The sequence below is a fragment of the Rhagoletis pomonella genome, unplaced genomic scaffold (genome assembly GCF_013731165.1).
Source record: "Rhagoletis pomonella isolate Grant_MI unplaced genomic scaffold, Rhpom_1.0 Rhpom_scaffold_00009, whole genome shotgun sequence".
In the NCBI taxonomy this organism is placed as follows: domain Eukaryota; kingdom Metazoa; phylum Arthropoda; class Insecta; order Diptera; family Tephritidae; genus Rhagoletis; species Rhagoletis pomonella.
This window is the reverse complement of record NW_023458563.1, coordinates 17,828,068-17,852,712: the sequence shown is the minus strand read 5'-3', so window position 1 is coordinate 17,852,712 and position 24,645 is coordinate 17,828,068. Positions and strand designations below refer to the sequence as shown.

Below are 24,645 nucleotides of genomic sequence, written 5' to 3'. Positions count from 1 at the left end.
TATTCTTTAAATGGAAAGTTAATAAGATGACTCATTGGACCGCAACAGTATCTATTAAATTGATTCCAAAATTTAAAGGACCCTATAGGGTATCAAAGATTTTAGAAAACGATCGGTACTTAGTTGAGGACGTAGAAGGGTTTCAACAAACCCAAATTCCGTATAAAGGTACTTGGTCAGTCACAAACTTGAAACCGTGGTATCAAGGTAAAAAGCACAAAAGTAAAGAAAAGGGGATTGAAACAAAGATTGTAACAAAGAAAAGTTAGATACAAATTGTAGAATCAGGAGATTCTATGTGTCAGGACGGCCGAGTTGTAGGACGTGCACACATGTAATTATATTGTAAATACCTTGTAATATACTGCGTTATACCATATCAAGTAACTAGACCTTAAGCATCGTGTAACTAGACCTTAAGCTATTATGCATTTATCGATAACTTTGTATCATGAGGATCCATTTTGAAATAAAAGCAAGCGTCATTGTACAGAAAGTCACCGTCGAGGAAAGTCGACTAAAACCATTGGTGTTTAATTTTATTGAGAAAGCCTATTGATATTTCAATACATAAATATATTTAATATGAAATTGAAATTTTCACATCAATTTGCGCTATCTTCAAACCCATGGTTTCAATTGTACGCATATCGTCAGGGTTTTCCCCACAACTTGGTTTTGCTGCAGTGAAGCGACAGAACAAGTGACGAAAAAAAATATATGCGGACACTTATATGTATATGTATCTATGCACATACGTATCTATGCACATAGTATGTATCTATGCACATACGTATCTATGTATGCACATACGTATCTATGCACATACATGCATATGTGCTTAGGTATGTATATTAGCATTTTAGTTGAAAGTACGTTTTGCTCGTCGCTCTCTTCATCGCTCCACTACAATCCTGTCCTTAATTTTATTCAGATACCACAAATGCACGATCCATAAAATTCTTCTATCATTCTTGCCACAAATGTATGTTTTCTTCGAAAATACTCAAGTACTACCAGTAGAGTACTCTACTGTCAAATACCTTTTACTCGCAGTAGTTGCGGAAGGCAAAGTAAATACTCTACGCGTCTTGCTATTGATCGGTAGTTTACGTACGCTTGCAGAAACTGGTTTATGCTTACTCACACTTGACCCGAACGATGAGAGTAAAGGAGGGAAAGTATTTGCGCGGCGATCGGATGTCTTGTTAGGCCCTTTAAATGGAATCGCGCAGGAGTTTAATATATATCCATATACTACGTATAATTATATGCATAGGCATGCCTTTATAGCATACTCAAACTCACTCACCCCATCACTTATTCGTTGCCGCCCTCTTCGTTGTTGTTGCTGTTGAAGTATTTCCTGCTGTTGTTCTTGTACCTACAGCTGCAGCAGCAGTTATTGATGTGTTCGCAAGCAAACTATAAGCTCCGCCAACTGCAGACTGTGTAACTTGTCCCGACGAAGGGGATGTGCCAGAGTTGGTCGTACTGGTAAAATGCGCAGGTGTAAATGGTGGTGGCACTGTATTCGGTGGAATACTTAGTTGAAATCCATTGTGGTATATAAGATAGTAGGTGGCTTGGGTGGGAGTGCTAGATGGTGAAGTCACAACGGTTGAACCAGTGTCTGCTGCGGTTGCTGAGAAATTAGTGTTGGACGTTGATGCTACGATCACCTTGGAATCGTTCTGCAAATTGCTTCCAGCAACAGACCCGCTGTTATTTGTTGAATTCGTCTGCCACATACCGCCCGAAGTGCACAACAAAAATTTTAATAATTAATTTGCAAGGAATTCGTACAATAAAGCGGTGGAAAGATTGCGGGAGGCACCGATCTGGTGTTTTACGCTGGCAGCAATAGCAAAGCACTTCCATATCTACTAGCTAAGCAGACACTGCATAAGGGATGATCAATCGCCAAAGCCTGCGCGAAATGTAAATTCATGTTGAAACCACGGAAACCGCAGAATCTGTGAATAAAACAAACAGAAGATAATATTGTAGGATGAAAAAAAAAAAATTTTTAATTACATACATACATACAGAATCACTTACACTTCGGGCATCTTCTCTTTATCCGTTTACAGGGCATTAATCCGTGCTGTGTGCTCAAGGCATAGGGTTGCAAATCGATGCAGGCAAGCGTCTGAAACCTAAACTAAGTATATTAAATCAAACCCTATACTACAAATTACTATTATAACAAATTCCACTATACGAACCGTTTCTCCTCGTGATAGTTTATTTCTTGAATGACATTTCAGCCATTCAGGATATTGCCATTCATGAATTAGCAATGGCGCCATCTGTTGTATTCGAGACCAAATGCTTACGTTAAGCTTGCGTCATTGGGGATTTTTACTCAATCCGTCGAACTACACAAGATCCGACAAGATGAAGCAAAAGAAAAAAAGTAATTTTCTGGCTGACGTTGGTAATTCGACGCCATGTTATTTTCTTTTAAAAGTAAACAAAGAATATGAAGACGAGGCATAATTTTCTCAATTGCTATCACAAAGTATGGCTTTTATGCGAATTATAAATACTGCTCTACTCGACGTTCATCAACGCACAAATGGCTGCTTCTCGACCGGTCTGTTCTAATTGGTTCATGCCTCGCAATCTCTGGAAAAATTGTACTTTAATAAATTATCTTACCATTGTGTTAGATGATTTTTGATAGGAACACCAGTTTAAAAAATGATTGCGATGCGCAAAAATACGGTAATCGACATAAGGAATATTATGATACTTCGTATCACGTTTATCGATTATTATCACCGTTCTTGTTTGATACCGCGAAAACACGTTGTAAAAATGAAACGAACTATTACTCATGTTCTGCTTTACATAAGGTTTTCGATGCGAATCAGAACAATCATTTTGCGTGAACCTTGGACGTAGCAACCACCTCAACGTTAGCGAGCGAATTATTTTGGGGTGGCAGGACCGTTTTACGATATTAACGTATCACGAATGGGAGCAAACAAGCAAAATCGATAACACCTGTCCACAATGTATCGCTTCAATATCTGAGGTGCCCATACACTTTTTATACGCTTGTACATATTATATGTAGTTCACACTATCAATTTACAGTGTGTAATCAACATTTATTTTCAAAGTATAAACTATATTTTATTTTCGGTTTTAAACTCATTTAATGCTCGCCACCCAACTGTAACCTACACACACATAAAGGCACATTATTTAGTACATAAGTACACAGTACTAGTATCGGATAACAGCAAGGGGAAAAAACATTAACCAATTTCAGACAATGACTAAATTCACTTCAAGAGGAAGAGGGCGGAGCAGCAATCACAGCGTTATCCGCTCGCATGCCGTCTATGTGATGGAAATCACCCGATCAGGCTCTGTCCAATATACCGAGTAAAATCTCCCGAAGAAAGATTGCGGGAGGCATTGTTGGGACGTTTTTGCGGCAACTGCTGGTCTATGACACACCGCGTCGATACGTGCACGAGCGAAGAGAGATGCCGTCGGTGCCATGACAAGCATCATACAACTCTGCACCTGGATGAGGAGCACCAAGCAGTCGACACGAGACCATGGAGCGTGCAAGTCGCGAGTGAGGATGAACCAGAGCACATTCTATCGGTCAATGCTTCAGACTCAGGAACAGAGACCAGGACTCTCCCACCGGACGCCGAGGAAGGCGAAGTCATTGAAACTGCAGTAGCAACCCGCACTCTTCGCTCGACTTCACGAAGGGGATCGGAAACTAGGCCCTCCCGACCCCTCTTAGCACATGAACGGCGCCGAGGATCGGAAACTCGGCCTTTCCGACCACGCCAGCCTTCACGCCGTCGCCGTGGAGCGGAAACTAGGCCTTTCCGCCCGCGGGCCAGACACTTGGATTCGGCAAATCGACGCCGCCATCAAGGTAGACTGGAGACGAGGCCTCGCCAGCTGCCTGTTGCATTCAGAGCGGGTCAGGTCCAGCCTTCAACTCACGTATTAAGGCCCGTTACATCAATATGTCCTACTGCCGTGGTCAAGGTCGAATCGCAAGGACGGCTCCATTTGATACGCGCCTTGATTGATGTGTGCTCACCGACCTCGATAATCTCAGCCGATTTAGTACGCGAACTGCGCCTTGATTTTGGTCCGCAACAGGGTTGCCTACTGCGTTTGCGCGGCAAACATGGCCAAAATAAAAGGGTAGCAGTCCATGCAAGAGTGGTGCGAAATTATATTCGGATCAGCCCCACCAGTAGCGTCGATCCCTCAATAGCGGCACCGTACACGCACATTCGACTAGCGGACCCGAACTTCCACACCTCAACGCCGATTCGCTTGGTCTTGGGAGCCGATGTATATCCCGAGATTATCCTGCCAGGGATACTCCCAAGCGCTTTTGGGCCATTCCTGGCCCAAAGCAGCATAATGGGTGGATCCTATCGGGATCGTGTCGATCCTAAATATCGAATAAATCTTTTTTTTCGTTTTTGTTTTTTTTATTTAGATAATTATATATATACACTTTCTTGAAATGAATATCAATTGTTTAATAAATGAAGTGCAATGAAATGTCAAACCATGCCTTGTTCTCTTAACCTTATTTTTCGTATCATTTCTACAGCTGTAGGAGGCGAAGATGGAAGCACGGGTGACAGCGAGGAAGTCCGACTGATCGGATGACAACCAGCTGACATTTTTACTACTTACATTCGAATTTGTAATTAGCTACTCAACGCGGTGTGATGGCTGAGTCGTAATAGATGTTACTTATAGCAAGGGGGCCGGTATGTTTAGGCCTCCACCCTAAACTCAAAATAATGCAATGGGTGTACCACCCACACACATGCATGTATACATTTGCAGTATTAATAACCCACAATGTTGGCCGTTAGTATCATTTATACACACATGCAAGTATACATTTGCATGTATTAATAACCCACAATGTTGGCCGTTAGTAATACTTCCCGCCATATTAACTTTCGTTAAGTTACCCCTCCAAACAGTTTTACTGCTTAGAGGTTGAACTTAATTTCGTAAAAAGGAGATCGGTCACTTCTTTTCTGGAGATCAACAGAGGACGACTATCAGCCATCACCCGACGTCATAAGCGATTGAGGTAAAAGTCAATTTTCTAATCCGATATTTGTGTATACATAGCAAAAAATATATATACATACTTTGTAATAAACGAATTACATTTTATACGGAAGACTAATTCCCGTCTTTATTTATTTTCACCATATTTCTAACACGACATCGGTGCAACAAACTGCGAACCATTGAGCTATCAAGTACGCAGTCGTTGCAGCGTTGCACACTCTCCGACATGAGGTTTATATGGCCAAATTAGTCTTTCTACGTAGAAATTCGAAGGCAGACACTTACATGGCAGGAATATGATTGGATATAATTGTACATACATATTTCTAAAACCTCTGATTCTGAACTTTGCCGCCTCATTAATATTTGCCAAGTTACTCATGCGACCATCCCGCCTTTTAAATTCCTTGGCTGCTCACAAAATTCTGACACCCAGAAACCCATTAAATTGATTTTTTATTTGATTGTGTTTATGGGGATGACCCATACCATATACGTTGAAAATCAACTAAGTCAAATCCGTCGGTACAGGGAATATATACCTCACTAAACTACGAAATCGATCGAGTGGAAGATTGACCTATCTCGGTGCCCTATCTCAAAAAGCTTTTCAAAAACACCTTACTTCAGAATTTTATTGAAGAAAGCCCTATCTCAGCACACTTTCAATGTATTTTCAGCCGAGATAGGACATTTTTGAACCGAATTCTGAGACAGGGTATTTTCCAATAAAATTCAGAAATAAGGCGTTCTTCAATCAAAATCTGAATTAGGGGGTTCCTGAAAAGTTTTCTCAGATAAAGCGTTTTCCAACTGGCTGCCGAGATAGGTCAATCTTCCACCCAGGTGTAGATATAGACTCCTATTGCGGGCGAGAAATCATAATTATTTACCTCATAGTTCAACTCTTAGTCGATCAAGGAATTCTTTAACAATTAAACGTTCCTAATGACCTTATGTTAATGAAGACGCCACAAGATCGATTAAAAATTTCTTTCACTCACCTGTCATCTTCTCCTCCGCGCCCGTCACTGCTGTCGCATTCGCTGCCGTTCCCAGTCTCGACGATAGATTGTGCAATTCAATCTTCTTTGTTTTCGCTATATTACCGAAGATATCCACGCTGGCGCCACTTCCGCTACCCGCTGGCGCACCATCTTGTGGCGTCACTGTTGCCGCGCTGCCGCTACTCCCGCTGCTACTCAGCACTTGCGCCAACTTCTTGCCCAATTGCAAAGCCATTTGCTCATCCGGACTATCCCATTCGAGTTCCGGACTCGTATCAGGCACCAATTCCAAATATGTCGTTTGTGAGACTGACAAATGTGCTACCTTATCGGCGCGATGTCTTCGCTGGAGCTCGTGCACTGCGCGCGCTGTTGTCGGCGATAGAATGCCCGAGGTGTCGGCTGATGTTATGCTGATCTCACTGATCGGTCGTTCTTTGATAAGCGTTGGTAGATCGTTGAGACCTCGCGCTGCCAAACGATTGTATGCGCGTGAGAATCTGTCCACTTCATTTGCAGCTTCTGAACGTAGTTGTTGCTCGCCGATTCTACGCGGTGATATGGGGTCTGTAAAGAGTGAATCAGAACTAGTTGACAATTCCTGGAGTAGAAAAATATCGTAGTTTTGTTGTTGTTGATGTTGTGGCTGTTGCCGTGTAATCTGGCGACCCGAGACGAGCATGTTGTTGTACTCATCATAGATCTCCCCTTCGTCAAGTGCGTCTGCAGAGTTTTTTGTTTTTTTTTTGAGAAAAAATTGTGCCGCAGCAGCGAAATTGAGGTGATAAGAAGAGCGAAATATTAGAGAGAAAATAAATATTTTTACATTTGCTTTAAGGTATCGTAGTAGAGTGAAGCAATGGAAGGGGGATGCGGATGCGCTGAGTTAGGAAATATTTGAGAGGAGATGCTAGTTTCCGGTGAGGCAGTAGGTAATGATTTTTCTGATTGAATTTCTAATTGATTTTCTAAGAATCTAAAGCGTTCTTCTAGAAAGATGTTATAATAAGAATACTAGTGCAGCTATCTAAAAAAAAGCTTTCTAAAAAATGCTAATACACAATTTAATACTGATTATTTTTCGTTTTGTTTAATGCGTCCAGTGGAGTATATATAACTAGGTTTTTTGATATTTGAAATCATACGATATTTTAAGTACTTTGAAGATGAAAAAATTAAAAGAAAAGAGTTAAAACGCGGAGTTCTGACTCCGAAGTTTTCGCCATTAAGTACTCGCATCAACCGCTCTAATAGCTGCTACTCCTGGAACTATTTCTGCCACTAGGAAAGATACCTTTCCTTAAAGATGTGGGATATCTGTGAGTTATTCTTGATGAAATCCTCTTTTAGAATCTGCGCCTATATAAAACTATTCAAAAGATCAGCACCGCCACTTTTTGCCTGACGGAAGGTAATGGGGAGTTATGGCTATTCCAACATCCGCCGCACTTGTCCGGTGAAAGAAAACAAAAGCGAAGTCTAGCTCAGAAAACTCCCACGAATGGCACGGTCGGTACCTTCCGTTTAATAATGTATTCTCTACATAAACTGAGCCTACCGATGCGTCGAAATCACTCCAGCGGGGTAAGGAAGCGTGTCTATCCAGAGAAGAGTAAGTAAACGGCTGTTGGAGCCTCTGGTAATAAGGCGCTGTCAGCATTTAGGGCAATTTAGGAGAATTTTGAACTAGCCGTGAAGCCTCATAAAAATGAGCTCATTCTTTTCATGAAGAAATATAACCTCTAACATTGGCATTCCACTTATACTCCGAGAGAGGGTGGAGTATCTGGGCATGATCCTAGACAGAAAGTTATTCTGATATCTCAGATTCGCTTTTCAGTTTAAAAAAATTTTACTATCCTCTCTCAAGAAATTATTGACTTGTTTCTTTCGCTCCGTTAGTAATTGAACTACTGAGAGCGCTTTATGCAGAACAAAAAGTCGAGGACGTTCGTCGAGTTCCAGTCGCCTAAACTCTTCTTTTTCTTCTTCTTTTTTGGCGCTGTAACCGCCTAAGCGATTTTGGCCGAGTTCAGCAAAGCACGCCAGTCGTTTCTCCTCTGTGCCAACTGACGCCAATTGGAAACGCCAAGTGAAGCCAAGTCCTTCTCCACCTGATCTTTCCATCGCAGTGGGGGCCTCCCTCTTCCTCTGCTACCACCAGCGGGTTCCGAGTTGAATACTTTCAGGGCTGGAGCGTCGGTGTCCATTCGAACGACATGGCCAAGCCAGCGGAGCCGCTGTATTTTAATTCGCTGCACTATGTCTATGTCGTTGTAAAGCTCATACAGCTCATCGTTCCATCGTCTGCGGTACTCGCCGTCGCCAACGCGTAAAGGACCGTAAATCTTCCGCAAAATCTTTCTCTCAAACACCCCAAGAGCCGCCTCATCGGATGTTGTCATTGTCCATGCTTCTGCGCCATATACCAGCACGGGCATGATGAGTGACTTATAGAGCGTGGTTTTCGTACGTCGAGAGAGGACTTTACTCCTGAATTGCCTACTCAGTCCTAAGTAGCACTTGTTGGCAAGAGTGATTCTACGTTGGATTTCAATGCTGACATTATTATCGGTGTTAATGCTGGTTCCCAAGTAAACGAAATTCTCTACTTTCTCGAAATTGTAACTGTCAACAGTGACGTGGGTGCCAAGGCGCGAATGTGCTGACTGTTTGTTTGATGACAGGAGATACTTCGTCTTGTCCTCGTTTACCACCAGACCCATGCGCTTTGCTTCCCTATCCAACTTGGAAAAGGCAGAACAGACTTCGCGGTTTTTGTTACCGATGATGTCGATGTCATCGGCATAAGCCAGCAATTGCACGCTCTTGTAGTAAATTGTTCCTGAGCGGTTCAGTTCTGCAGCTCTTATTATCTTCTCCAACATCAGATTAAAGAAGTCACATGAAAGGGAGTCGCCCTGTCTGAAACCCCGTTTTGTGGCGAACGGCTCGGAGAGGTCTTTTCCAATTCTGACGGAGCTGGTGGTATTGCTCAACGTCATTTTACACAGCCGTATGAGTTTTGAGGGGATGCCAAATTCAGACATAGCGGCGTATAGGCAACTCCTTTTAGTGCTGTCAAAAGCGGCTTTAAAGTCGACAAATAGGTGGTGAGTGTCGATCCTTTTCTCGCGGGTCTTTTCCAAGATTTGGCGTATTGTGAATACCTGGTCTATGGTGGATTTGCCAGGTCTAAAGCCACACTGATAAGGCCCAATCAGTTCATTGACGGTGGGCTTCAGTCTTTCGCACAATACGCTCGATAAGACCTTGTAACCTATGCTTAGAAGGCTGATCCCGCGGTAGTTGGCGCGAATGGCGGGGTCACCTTTCTTGTGGATTGGGCAGAGCACACTTAAATTCCAGTCGTCGGGCATGCGTTCATCTGACCATATTCTGCACAAGAGTTGATGCATGCACCTTATCAACTCCTCGCCGCCGTACTTGAATAGCTCAGCTGGCAGGCTGTCAGCTCCAGCGGCTTTGTTGTTTTTCAGCCGCGTTATTGCTATACGTACCTCGTCATAGTCAGGCGGTGGAACGTCGACTCCGTCATCATCGACTGCGGGCTCGGGTTCTTCTTCTCCACAACTTTCTGTGCTGCTGCCATTTAGTAGGGCGGAAAAGTGTTCCCTCCATAATTTAAGTACGCTCTGGACATCAGTTACTAGGTCGCCATTATTGTTCTTACAGGAGTGCGCCCCGGTCTTTAAACCTTCCGTAAGTCGCCTAACTCTCTGGTAAAATTTTCGGGCATTCCTCCTGTCGGCCAGCATTTCAAGCTCTTCGCACTCACGTATTTCTGCCTCTCTCTTCTTGTTGCGGCAAATACGTCTCGCTTCCCTCTTCAGATCCCTATAGCGGTCCCACATAGCGCGCGTTGCGCCCGATCGCAGCGTGGCCCTGTAGGCGGCATCTTTTTTCTCTGCAGCTTCCTGACACTCCTCATCGTACCAGTTGTTCTTTCGGGCTCGCTGAAATCCGACTACTTCTTCGGCGGCGGTACTTAATGAGCGGGAAATGTGGTTCCACTGCTCGCATATGTCGGTTTGTTGAAGAGTGCTCTCTGAGAGCAGGTGTGAGAGTCGAGTAGCGAAAGCGCTGGCTGTCTGTTGTGATTGCAGCTTTTCGACGTTAAGCTTTCCTTGCATATTTGGGCGCACATTTTTTGCTGCACATAGGCGGGTGCGTATCTTGGCTGCAACAAGATAGTGGTCCGAGTCGATGTTTGGGCCTCGGAGTGTGCGTACGTCTAAAACACTGGAAGCGTGCCTTCCGTCTATCACAACATGATCGATTTGGTTTCTCGTTTTTCGATCCGGAGACAGCCAGGTAGCTTGATGGATCTTTTTATGCTTGAACCTAGTACTGCATACTACCATGTTTCGGGCCCCGGCGAAGTCGATCAGCCTCAATCCGTTGTCGGACGTTTCGTCGTGGAGGCTGAATTTTCCGACGGTGGTTCCAAAGATCCCTTCTTTGCCCACCCTGGCATTGAAGTCGCCAAGCACGATTTTGATATCATGACGGGGGCAGCGCTCGTACGTGCGCTCCAAGCGCTCATAGAAGAGATCCTTGGATGCCTCATCCTTCTCTTCCGTCGGGGCATGGGCGCAGATGAGCGAGATGTTGAAGAATCTCGCTTTGATGCGGATTGTGGCTAGACGCTCGTCCACCGGGGTGAACGACAGTACTCGGCGACGGAGTCTCTCTCCCACCACAAATCCAACTCCGAATTTGCGCTCCTTTACATGGCAGCTGTAGTAGACGTCGCAAGGCCCCAGACATTCTTTGCCTTGCCCCGTCCAACGCATTTCTTGGATGGCGGTGATGTCAGCTTTTGTCCTTACGAGGACATCAACCAGCCGGGCAGAGGCACCTTCCCCATTAAGGGTCCGGACATTCCAGGTGCATGCCCTCAAATCGTAGTCCTTTAAACATTTGCCGTGGTCGTCATCATAAGGGGGGGTCTCATCCGAGGCTTTGCCTTGCTTCTTCACTGGAAGTGGTTTTTACGTGGCGGGTCCCAAGCCCAGCGCACAACCCATTGCTGGGACGGGGGTGGTTTCGCAACCAAATACACGTTTATATAGCGAGCCGCTTGCTCCAAGCAGACACCCGCTTGCAGCCGCACCTACTGGTGAACAGACGCTGCAGACTTCAGTGAGCCCTTAAACCGAATAAGTCAGAGTGGCCCCACCGAAGCTCCCTCTCTTTCTGCCGTGACCCAAGGCTCCACTCGGATTGGTTACCGCATCTCGCACATGGGTTGCTCACGTTGCCCAGAGTGCGCGAACGAGGACGCAAGAGTCGGGATTGAGTATAGCCATGCAACTGTAACTGCATACCCAGCGCAATGACTATACCCCATTGCACTAAACTAGGGATGCCCAAATCAGCACATATGTGTCGCGGGCGACTGCGCGTGCAAAGCTTTGCACAGCGGTGCTGGGCAAGCGCGGAAGCAAAAAGTTATCGGAAGGGGAAAACGAAGTCAACAGAATAGTGAGATTGTGTGTGTGACAGTGATGGAAAATGAGTGTGCATTGTGCCATTTTCGGCCCTTTCGGATGCAGCCTGCACCTTCAGCACAATCGATTGATTTTCGGCACTATTTTTGCGTAACTCAATGCAACTAATAAATATTTCTTTCGGATCCGCAATTAAAAATATTTTTTTTTTACATTTAATCGTATGTGCTTAAACTGATAAATGATATAAACATAGAAACGCAAGCAGAAGAATCTCGCTTCCACATTCTGCATATGCGCTTAACATTTTTGCTTAAATAAATTTGTCGAAATTTCATCTCTAAAGCAAATATTAAATATCATTTAATATATAATTTAGATTTAAATAATCATTTTTAGTGGTGGGCGAGTCCGAGATGTTTAAATGATCGAGATAGTACACTCAATGCGCGTAGATTTTTGAGAACTTTTTTCGTTGAAGGTCTTGCACTTTTTTCCATACTGAAATTTGTGTACATCATTTATCATTGTCTAAGAAAAACTATAAAAAAAAAATAACAAAAAACATATAAAATAAAGCTTAATTTAAAATATTGGAATAGAAAACAACAACGCTACACGAAATGCGAACGTTCGTTATATGGAAGAAAGTGCGCAACACTTCAAACTTGCACCTTATTATACGAGAATGAATGGGCTACAAAAATGTTAACCCAAAATATGTCTACAAATTCTGAACAAAAACTGTGAAAATTTAATGAAACTTTGTTGATTTTTTTCATTCCTTCAAGTTTCGATTTATTTGCAAGGTTTTTGTCTGATAATGACCTACAATTTTATAAAAGAAAATAATTAAAATTATTTAAAAAAATAAAATAAATACCGGGTGACCGCGTAATTTTGTCAAAGATGAAGACAATGATGATAAAACATTAATACACTATATAGGTCAGTTCATATTAATGAACATAAATTAGATCACTATTGATAAAATGGAAATCCTCAAAGGAAATTTTTAATTTCAACGCATGGAATTTACATACATTTTTTTCTTCTATTTCTGCAGTATCGCCATTAGGTAAATTGCATTTCCATTTTTTCAAAATAAATAGCGATGAGGGATATTTCACCCGCCGGTGATAAGAAATCGCAATCACCATAACGCACATCACTAATATTACTGTTCACAATCACGTTTACATTCAAAATTACAATTCATAATTTCGTTTTGTAGCAAATATGAAATATAGGTATATCCATTTACTTAAATGTAAAGGGATTAAGAATCAAAGTGCTACAAGAGATTTGAGCGTTTGGTACAAAAAGTATTTTTGATGTTGAAATTGTACTTAAATTGAAATTGTACTTTTAAAATTAATTGTACTGAAAAAACTACAATTGTACTTAAAATATCAACACTGTTCCACTGGCGCTGTACTTGCTGCAGCGATGCCAGATTTGAGCGTACCCAATTTTTTACCGATAATAACTCATGCGAGGGATTTGGGTATTGGGCATTTTACAAGACTATTAGGAAGTATACATATCTGTGTTCGTATAGAATAAAAGCTTATGTCGGAAGACTGGCTTTAGTATAATGAACCATTCGCAGCATACGATGGCGAAAGACTCACTGGCGCCGAGTCGTTGTAGAACTCTTGGAAAATAAACGTAAAAGACGGTAATGTTGATGGCGATGCTAGCAAGTCTATACTCGTATAAAGTTTCATAAAAAAATTCCTTGTGGTTTAAAGAATATAGGAAATGATACATTTTACTAAAGCCAGCCTCCCGACATAAGCTACTATTTCATACGAACACAAATATATTCGTCTACAATTAATGTTGATTATTTTAATTAAGTCCTAAGATAAGTTTGTGAATCTTATCAGTGTTGTATGTAAGAACCAAAAATCAACCCTTGCCAATTAGAACATTTGCTTTAAAAGAAAAATATACATGGCGAATTTACTCAATACTTGGTCTGGCATCACTGTTTGAGCATTGATGTGCATTTTGCACTAAATTTAGTGATTTTGGGAAACCAAAAAGCCAAAACAATTGGAATTCAATGCTTGGTGCGGTATTTAGTGATGCTTTTTTAATTTAAGCACACCGAATGCATAGGTACATATGTATGTATGTATACACTATACACTAATATTCTACATTAAGATGGAATTCATTTACTGAATAAAATGTGAGGAATAGGTAAATTAAATATGTTTTGCGTTGTTATAAATGTATTGAAATTAATAATATTATTATAAATGTGAGGAAATGGATATGTATATACACTTTTTACTGAACCAAAAAAATTATTAAACATGATAATAAAAACTTGGCGCTTTTGGTTTGGAAAAATTGTATTTTTCTGGTGGCCTGATGCCACACTGGCTCAGTTGTCGCAAAAGTACACATACATACACGCATTTTTACTTGAAAATAAGTGTGTAGTGGTTAATATGTATACGATGCCATCTCCGTACAGCACACTTCCCCTCGCCTAGCAAGCTCGCGTGCGCGCAGTTTGCCCGCGACGTCGACTGCGTGCACCTCTGCTGTGCATCCCTAGCCTAAACAATCCAGAAAATACTTGTTGAAGAATTGGTTGCGCGTGTTGGCCAGGGCAGCACAATGGCAGAGATGGGGTTCGATGGTCTCCTCCTCCTCCTCGTATCTTAACCTTTTACCGGTGTGCCCATCAGGCCGTGTCCGGTGATTACCCGGACTACTAATTTGAGAGAAGACCGGCCCAGCCGAGTAAGATCTAAGGATCGCCTTACATCAATCTTTGGCTAAATTTTCCTGGTAATATGGCAAGTAGTTTTCACAGCCCACATGGTATTTACCTCCTCAATGAGTTCAGTCGTTAGTCTGTGTTTACAAGAGGTTAGAGGAATGCCCGAATTCTGAGCAGAATTGACTTCAAATATTTCCGTCTAAACAGAGTAGCGGAGTGGTATAATCAAATAGTCGTAGATTAACTAAGGTCACTCCACATTTGGATCGTATTTAACTTGGCCGCACTGCAACCGGCCAAAATTTGCCGTAGAGATCCACAGGTAGAAGATTTAATATTATTTCCAGAGACTTGGTGGGTGTAGTAGGCAGTGCTCCCGTGACAAGCATTTCAGCCGTCCTCTGCACTCGTTCCACTATGGCTCTGGACAAGGTGTTGTTTAGCACAGGATAACATACGGTGACCCCGCAGAAAAGGATGGGTGTTTCGCTTCCAGACCAGTTTCTTGTCTAGAATAACTCCAAGGTATTTGACCTCGATTGAGAGAGTAAGTGCCATCCCGTTTAGGGTGGGAGGTTTGAATAAAGGAGTTTTATACTTCCTTGGGAAAAGTACCATTTCTGTCTTGGTAGGACAATAAGCCCACCTTTTTTGAGACTGAGTGCGTTTTGCAATGAATCATTCAGGACCTGAAGATGTTTGCCCGTTGCCACAATTGCTATATCATCAGCGTACGCTTTGACTTGACAACCGGTGCCCTTTAGTGTTAGTGATCGCTGGCCGAAGGCGAATCTCGACAATGGTGAGAGTCCTTACTGACATTACCTCAAGTCCATACTGTAATAAATGCTTGGAAAACGATGAACATGATACCGCTTGCGGAAAGTTATTGTGTATAGGCAGGGTTTTGCAACTAACACATAAATGTCATCGCTGGTACAGGAGGTACCCTTCTTTCCGTACGGGTAGTAGCGTGGGAAGAAAATCCGCTTTTCTCGAATTTTGTTTGGTAATAGAAAAATTCTAAAAAAGCGGATTTTCGGCCCACGCTAATGGGTAGCCATAAAACCTAACCTGATCTTTCTCTGACCAATACAGACTGTGTCGTTAGAAAAAAGAAACCGCAGAGCACACTATGTGCCAATGCGAAGCCTCTACTAGACCACGACGTCCTCCACCCTGCAACCCTACATAGAAATATTTGAACTAAATAGAATTCATCCCAGACCCGCAACCAAATAGAGGTTTGTTAAAATAGTATAATAGTAGTATATTTTTGAGAAAGATATGAAAACTTGGAAGTATGAATTGAGAACATACTCCGAACCAGGGGCGCTCAACGAATTTAACTTAGTGAGCCAAACGACAAAAACGCTCCTCATCGAAATAATAAGACAGAGGATTTATTTTTAGTTGTTACGTGATTATGTCAAAAGAACAGGGATTACGTCTCGCAAGTGAAACAGCTCACATTTTTTTTAAATATTGGCACGTCTATAATTAATCTCCCCACCATATGCTTGGAATAAACAATTAAAGTACAGAATTTATGACATCAAGCCTTTAATTCGGAACCAATTTATGGCAGAGTCATACTTTACGCATTGTATACACAAAAATATAGTTACATATGTATGTATGGAGATATGTACATATGTATATACATTAGGGTGGCCCTTAAATGTAGGAAGCAATATAAATTTTGGTCACGATTGAAGTCGGTTAAGGCGTGTCGCGCAGGGGTCAAGATTAGATTACCCTATAAAGACGTCATATCCTACTCCAGTCGGGGCCAAAATTTATATGTGATATCCCCGACTAGTAGTTGGGTATCAAATAAAACGAAATATTTTGAATTGTTTGGGTCCTTGAAGGCCTCCGGCCTTTGCCCCCTGTCCGACATGCATTAACCGTCTCCAATCAGGAGGGGGTGAGACTGAAAAAAATCGTTCAGTTGATTTTAAGGACCACCCTAAAATAAATACATATTTTGTTCCTCAAGCACAGCCCACACAAGAAAACTAAAGGCTACAATAGCAACCAGACAAAAAAGCGACAGCGGCGTCGTAAACAAATGGCAGTTGCCAGAAGACAAAGCGAAAGAAAGAACTTAAAAAACACAAGTATTCCAGTGGTTCCAAGGCAACAGCGACCAGCAGGGGGGTCTTAGTACTGGAAATAAAATTACATACGAAAATGATCCAACAGAGTGCGAGAGAGAGAGAGAGAGAGAGAGAGAGGGAAGAATATAAGCCTATAGAGGTGCAAGAAATGGATTGATGGCAAATAATTTTAGCCGGCTCAGAACCAGAATAAAAAGGTGGAATGTGTGAAAAAGAAAAGAAAGTGTAATACTCGTATAATAAGCGACTTAGCAACTTGGGGTGGGAATTAGGAAAAATAAAGGCGTTAAAAAGGTACCGGAAGTATGACATACAAAGGTCATGTGTTCGACTTAGAATAGGATATTTGCTAAAATAATAGCTTTATTTATAACTCAATAACGTCTATGTAACACATGTATGTTTGCATGTAGATACGTATATACATTTTTTTTTAATTTTCATGCGCAAAATACCGTAAAAATAGTTTATGGCTCGCACTATCTAGCATTCTGTTTTGCTAACCCAAGGGACGCGCTCGAACAGTGCATGTAATGTAAATTTTAATATATATGTTTAAATACATATATGTATATGTACATGACTGTTTGTGGTTATTCGCTTGGAACTGGAATTCGACCGCGGCGGAGTCGCTGAACTGCGGAGGAGGTTGCGTGCAACATGACATGCCAGGCAGCAAAATTACCAAAACATTTTATAGTGTGTATATATGTACACACCCACATATAAATATGAAAATAAGTATTACTGCAATAGGTGGAGTTGGTGATGGAAAAGTGCATGGCAGAAGCTGAACATCATGGTTGGGGGAATGAATGGAAGTCGCAATGTAAAACTAACTGAATGGAAAGTGGCGTGAAGAGCTTTACGAGCTTGTATTCTAACGGCGCAACTAGATGTGTTCTTTTACTTTTTATTTTTAGTTAAATTATGTCTTTAATACGTACACACACCTACGATATTTAGACACAATTTTTCGTTTTATTTTTTTTGTTTTACTTTAAATTATATAATTTTATTATATTTCTGTTTTGTAATTTTTATTTTAATAAGGACATTCATCTAAACGTGTAAAGGCCGCGTAAAACTTCGTAAATAAGTTTACGAAGTTTACGTGGTCACGAGCCATTCACTCATATATATAGATGAATTGCCCTTATTTCTTAAAAAAAAAAAATAAGTTATTCAAATTTTAATGGAAACTATTTGTATTCATTTTAATTTTGAATAAATTTGCAATAATTAAGTACAATTTGGTTTAATTTTTAGAATGTTTTTCATTGGGTTTATTTGCTTTTTTCTTATCTCTTTTCACATTATTTTGTTAATTCTTTTTTTACATTCTTCGTATATTTTAACTATTTTAATTAGTTAATTATTTTATATTTAATTTTTGTTATTTTTTTGCTTTACTTTTATTTTTATTTAATTTTTATATTATTTTTTAACATACTTTAATTTAATACCATTTTTAATTTCATGTATTTTAAAAATTATTTCATACTTTTTCGTTTAATTAAAAATAAAGTAGACTGTTTGTATTAAAACGTTTTTTATTTTAATTTAGTTTATTAAATTTTTTCTTATGATTTTTTATTTAATATTTCGGTTTATTTACAATTTAATATGTTTTGTGTATTTTTTGTTTAATTAGTTTGCATTTGTATTTATATATTTTCATCTTTATCCTAGCACAATGCTTATTTATTTATTACACCTTTCATGAGCATGAAATGGTATTATAACTTTGGTCCGATGTTTGTAAGTACCAGAACAAAAAGAGATAGACCCATTAAAATGTATACTTATATGATCAGAACGTCGAGCTGAGTTGATTTAGCCATGTCCGTCTGTCCGTCTGTTTGTATGCAATCTAGTCTCTCAGTTTTCGAGATATCCGGATAAAATTTGGTAGGTGGGTGTATTTTTATAATGTATTAATCATTTGTCGGAACCGAAAGAATCGGACCACTATAACATATAGCCCCCATACAACTGATTGTTCAGATATGAGATTTTTCGTTATAACTTCTCCATTTATGCAGGTACGAACATGAAATTTTGCAGTATTTACACCCATTATAAACAGAATAGTTGCAGTGAAAATTACAAAGATCGAGTCACTATAACCTATAGCTCCCATACAACTGATTGTTCAGATATGAGATTTTTCGTTATAATTCATCCATTTATGTAGCTAGGACCATGAAATTGCGCGCTGTTTTCACTCATTATCAACAGAAGACTTATAGTGAAAATAACAAAGATCGGGTCACTATTACATATAGCTCCCATACAACTGATTGTTCAGATATGAGATTCTTTGTTATAACTTCTAATTATATGCAGCTAGAAACATGATATTTCGCACTATTTGCACTCATTATCAACAGATAGTTTACAGTAAAACTAACAAATATTGGGTCACTGTAACTTATATATTGCCTCCATATAACTGATTGTTCAGATATGGGGTTTTAATGTAAAACTAATTTATTTGGACAGCTAAAACCGATAAATTTCGTAAGCTATTATATAAATAATAATACAAAGTCTACTGAGAAAATCATCAAATTCTATGCTGTATAAGCTTTATCTCCTATAGCACTGATTGTTCAGATACCAGTTTTTGCGATATATCTCCTTTATGTAGGAAACTAAAACCAATAAATTGTATTACCGGTTTACATACCGATCACATAGCAGTGAAAATCCCTTAGATTGGTGCCATATAAAGTATATCTTCCATACCTCTGATTGTTTAGATGCGATTTTTTATATAAGTATGTAACTCCTCTATCGATGTATCCAGATGTATTCAAAAGCAGTAATCTGTCAAAGTAAAATTTGCAGATGTTCACGAAAGGTATGAAGCCTTCGGCATAGCCGAAGACAGCGCTGCTCTTACTTGTTTTTAGTTAATTTTAGTTTAAATTTTATATTAATATAATGTTTATTTTTATTTTGTTTAATTAAATTAAATTAAATTAAATTTAAATTACTATTTGTTTTAATTTAATTTTATTTCATTTTCCTTTATTTGCCTCAACTAAATGGTTTTAATTTTGTTTTATTGACTTTTTTTATGTAGTTTAATTTGTTTTTACTAATTGTTTTATTTTATACGATTTGTTTTTTCTTATGTTTTTTAACTTTTATTATATTTTAGTTTAATGTATTGATTTTTTTTTTGTTATTTTCATTTATTTTTATTAGACTTTTGTTTTTTAAAAGATACATATACAAATGCAGTTTATTTAATTTTGTTCAGTTTAATTTACTTGCATATTTATTTTATTATCAGTATTATTATTGTTATTATTATATAAATATTTATTTTAGCTATTTAAATATTTTTTGGTTTATTTTAAAAATTAGCTTGACTTTTGTATTTTCAATTTCTTTTTGATTCTGCTCCATTAACTTTTCAACATTTATATCGAAAATGAAATGATTTCTAAACAGTTTGTATATGCCTATACAAATATTTGAAATGTAAGTAAGTATATAAAATGTAAATACATACATACGTATGCAGTACAATAAAATGTCCACTACTCTAGTTTTGTTATGAAAAAATATGTAGTTTTTTTTTTAAATAAATAATGCAAGCTCTGCTAATAATTTAAACACTATGAATAGCTTTTAAGTTGTTTGTTTCGCTACCAGCTTGTTTTTGTTTTTTGTTCTTTAATTTTGCCCACCTGTGGCTTCTTTGCATGCAATTCCACTTTCTTCTCCCACCGTCTTTCCGTGTTCACTTTCCTCCTGCCTTTTCGTCGCTTGTTCTCGATATTGGACCTCAACACGTTTTATGGCATTCGCCGTTTTCCACGATTCTGTTTGCACAACCAACCTGCGGTGGCCAAGTTTTTTCTCATTCTCTACACTTTTCTCGAAATTTTTCGATTTTTCAGCTATTTCAAATTTTTCACTCTCCACGCACTGATCCAATGCTGGTTCATTAGTAATTTCACCACGACTTTGCTTTTGATTTGTGTACCTTTGTGGCTTTGCTATACCACAACTGTCAGCAAAATAAAGGACGGCACCAATTTATGTTAAATATAAAATAAGATTTAAAACTTTATTGGCTTATTTGAGGACGAGTTTTACGACGAACACGGAATAATATAATTATTAAAACGAATTTGACAAAGTTATTGGTGATGGTGCTGCTGACGGCGGTTGTTGTTGGTGTTGTTTCCAATTAGTTCGCTTATGCACTCGCTGCTTGCTGACAAAATGAAAAGTGTTTCTTTGCTCATGCAAAGGCGGGTATTTATCCGAAGTCCTTTTGCATATTCCGCCTTTTCCCATTCTTCGTTAAAGCAATTAAACATTACACGGTTGCACTGATGTACTAGTGTTGTGCAACGACAACAACTATCAGCAACAACAACACTAATCGATTGCACCGCATCGCCATCACTGCTAATAATACTTTTTGACGTTGCAACCCGTTTTTCACGTGTCGCCGATCCGCTGCCTGTGAAATGTAAAGCATTACTGAAGTCACACTGGAAATTGGTTTGTGTGTTTTGTAAATTGGTAGTACATAGAACTCTAGCTGGAGCTTCAGTTGGAGCTGTTGTGTACGCTGTCTTCCAGCGAGCAAAGAAAGAAAGCAAGTAAAAAACAGAGCACAGAAAAACGCAGCGGTAAAAAGAGCTGAAGCGGCGGCTTGTAGGCCGGGTGCTCTGGCGCTTTTGTTGGAGCGTCGTCGTCAGTGTTGTTCACTTGGCTGCTTTAGCTTATTGGAGAGTTGGGTTTGATGCGAGTACGGGCTGAGTTAGTGGGTTTTATGTGCGCTCTAAGGTTTATTTAAATTTTATTGTAAATTAAATAAATGAATAGTTGCGTGCGATAGGTGTGAAACGGAAAGCCATGTATGAAGCGTGAAGGCCCTTGGGAAAAGCTAATCAAACTAATGCGTTCATATTTGTATTTTGATATGTAGTAGGTACGTGTTTGTATATGTATTTAAAGTAGAACAATAAAAGTCACGCTTGCAGTTACAGGTCAGCCGTTGTTTGCTGATTTTATTCACTGTTTTTCAACATTGAAATGAATTCTTACTCTGGGTAAAGGATCAGCTTCGATAGTCGATTTTTTTTTTAATATGAAGCCTAAAATCTAAGAAGCTCTAACCTCGAAAAAAGTGAAATTTTTCAAAATTTTCTTCTTGGCGCAGTAATGCTTCTAGAGCATTAAGATGCATTAAAATGAAAATTTCAAAAAACATGTCACTTACGTTTTTTTGCAACGCTCACAGCTGGCGTTGTTTTTTTATGAATTCCCTATTTGCATATCAGCTTGGAGGGAAGTTTCTATTATATTCAAAGTTAGGATCAGAAAAACGCGAAACTATTCCCCAAACAGAGTAATTATTAACCCTAACGAGGCATTGTAAACCCTGCCCTTACAAAAAACAGAGTTCACTGATCAACTTCAAAACAAGTATGACAAACTCCTCACTGTTTAAAATGACAGTAAGAAGTAAGTAAAAAGTCCTAAAGTTTACTGGTATTACTCATAAAAATTTTCGGAGGGAGAGCGTAACACATTGTTTGTGGTTTTTGACATTCTTCAGAAGTGGAATAAAAACAAAATCTGAATGCAATAACAACAATAAAGCTTTTTTACGTGTACGGTTTTTTATCATTTTGTGTACATACAGTACGGGCTATTGGGGAATAGTATTTTCGTATGCACTTTGACACACAACTCTACACCACCACAATTGGCCAACACTGACAACAAACTCTCCACCTAGCACAGCGAGGGAGTCTCTCTTTTGTACTAAGTACATTACGCTCAAGAATGATAGAATACAAGATTGCGCCAATGAGAGAGGATTTTTGAGCGTAATTTTTGCGTGACGTCATCTTGGTGCAATTGCGAGAGAGAAATGCCAAAACGCATATAAAAATATGTAAACAATGCAGAAAAATGTGTTAATTTTAATATTACATGGCCCAATTTTGCAGGAATCAATAAATATACATAGATTGATTAATTAGGAACACGTAGCAATAATTTTGGCCATGTAGCCCTTTAGATAAGTACGATTTTTAGCACATGAAAAAATGGATGTATTAACAGTGTTTGCAATTTCATGTAGACCAAAAGGAAGGTGTGCAGCAAAGTGAATTTTTGGACTTGCCATTTTAAAAAGCCAAGCAGAGTGAATATTTACAGCATGGCAACGAATAACTGTTACCCAGATATTTTTGAGAAATAAAAGGGTCCTTTATAGATTTTGCGAAAAAAGTATTTTATTGTTATTTTTCCACAGATTTTACTTTAGTTGCATTAATTAGTTTTTAAATTTTAATCCTTATTTACATTTTCCAGCAGTGTAAACTTTGAGAGGAAAGTTCATTTGGCACGCAGGTCTTCGTCAGTTAATTTATTCCATATCTTCTGTAATCATAGGCTAATTTTCTTCATTTTGAGTCCCTTATACTCCCCCTTCTGTCCAACCTAAGGCCTCATACTCAAAAATCGAATAGACTCGGAACTGGTGACTAGGACGGTCATTCATTCGACCAACCTTATACAGTTTTTTTCTTTTTTGTACTTTTTTTATACAAAGCCTAAGAAAAAATACACCTGAAAAGACTTGCGTGCCAAATGAACTTTTCTCTCAAAGTTTACACTGCTGGCAAATGTAAATAAGGATTAAAATTTAAAAACTAATTAATGCAACTAAAGTAAAATCTGTGGAAAATTATCAATAAAATACTTTTTTCGCAAAATCTTTAAAGGACCCTTTTATTTCTCAAAAAAACCTGGGTGACAGTTATTCGTCGCCACGCTGTATATTTGTGGACGGTAGCCAACCGCCATAAACTCCACAGCTGTTGACTCCACAGCTTTTATTTGATGACTTTTGTACCATTTCCCAGAGGAGGCATGAGTGTGGCTTTTTTGGAAGCAAATATTCTATGTCAGCAAAACATAATTTAAGCTGAACTTTTGAATGTATAATAATTTGGGCACTGTTTTGTATTAGGTACGAAACAGAGCGGTAAGATGCCGCTTGAATTAGCGCCTGGCGACCTTATCCACTGGTGCATTACCTCATACCAGCACTAAAAGAATCAGGTACTAACAAAAATGAGTAGGTAGTGAAGTTCATGTATCTATTTACTGTAGACACTGCTTTTGTATGTATGCCATTGCCAGCAAACTAAACCAGCAACTGTCTACATTCACCAATATTTCCACCTACGACAATTCACCAAGGAAAGGCCAACATAGTTCAATGTAGAAGCTCATAGCTCACACACATAACACAAAGCTCGATTTGGTGTTTAATGCATGTCCTCCCCGGCAGAACTGCTTCCACTTTTTCGCCAGCTTTGCGTCCGTAGGAAACGAAAAAAAACTTATATAGCACGCTTTCCTTTTGTTTTCACTATTACACTTTGCCACTGCACACTTCATTTTGCTTTTTAATGTCTTAATAATTGTTTAGAGCCACGCAGAAATATTAACGCATATATATTAAAATTGTTATTTGGTTTTTTCGTATGCTCACATTCAACAATTGCACCAAGATGACGTCACGCACACAGCTCATTCTGTCAAAATCACAAAGAGCGGATTAGCGGTACCGCGATTGGCGCAATCTCTATTTCTCTCAATCGTGCATTACGCTCATAAAACCACGCTCAACACTATACGCTTTTATCGCTTCCCCCACAGGCAATTCGTGTGGTTTTTTGTGATTACTGCCCTTTTACCAACACTTTCGTGTGTGTACTCCATAGATGGGCACACCAATACAGTCTCATTTTGTCATGGTATTCGTGAATCGCGCTGAGTAACAGTTGCCACTTTTCTATATTGTACAAAAGTGCGTCGGTTTTTGCGCGGGTTAGAAAACGCTCTTACAAATTTATATTTAATTTGTATTATGAACATGAAACGAAAATAATAAAATATAATAAAAAAATAATGAAGAAATAATTTCAAATAATGAATTATGAAATTAATTTTTATAAGTACATATGTACGCGCATGAAAAGTTTTTTTAATTTAATTTCATTAAACTAATGTTTTAAAAAATGATAGTTTATTCAACAACAAAATTCACGAATTTAAAATTTCTAAACTTTGTAAAAAACTCAGTATTCAATAAAGTATACGAAATATATTAAATTGCCGTATCGTACATACATATATACATAAAACCC

At 39.1% G+C, this 24,645-nt stretch overlaps 1 protein-coding gene and 1 long non-coding RNA gene across 2 annotated transcripts in view; both read right to left on the bottom strand.

Annotated features, from left to right (window-relative positions):
• Positions 1 to 1,302: 1,302 nt before the first annotated feature.
• Positions 1,303 to 2,418, bottom strand: LOC118745611. Its single transcript, XR_004993664.1, has 3 exons — positions 2,229 to 2,418; positions 2,062 to 2,159; positions 1,303 to 1,976 (listed from the first exon to the last, which is right to left on the bottom strand). It is a non-coding gene; the product is annotated as an uncharacterized LOC118745611 (long non-coding RNA).
• Positions 2,419 to 6,052: 3,634 nt separating this feature from the next.
• Positions 6,053 to 24,645, bottom strand: part of LOC118745428 — a 22,926-nt gene continuing 4,333 nt past the window's right edge. Inside the window, exons 3-4 of the mRNA XM_036478881.1 lie at positions 20,146 to 20,468; positions 6,053 to 6,668 (exon numbers count right to left, since the gene is read on the bottom strand). Coding sequence (XP_036334774.1) covers positions 6,091 to 6,668; positions 20,146 to 20,468 — 901 coding nt within the window. The 3' untranslated portion in view covers positions 6,053 to 6,090. The remainder of the gene's footprint in view (positions 6,669 to 20,145; positions 20,469 to 24,645) is intronic.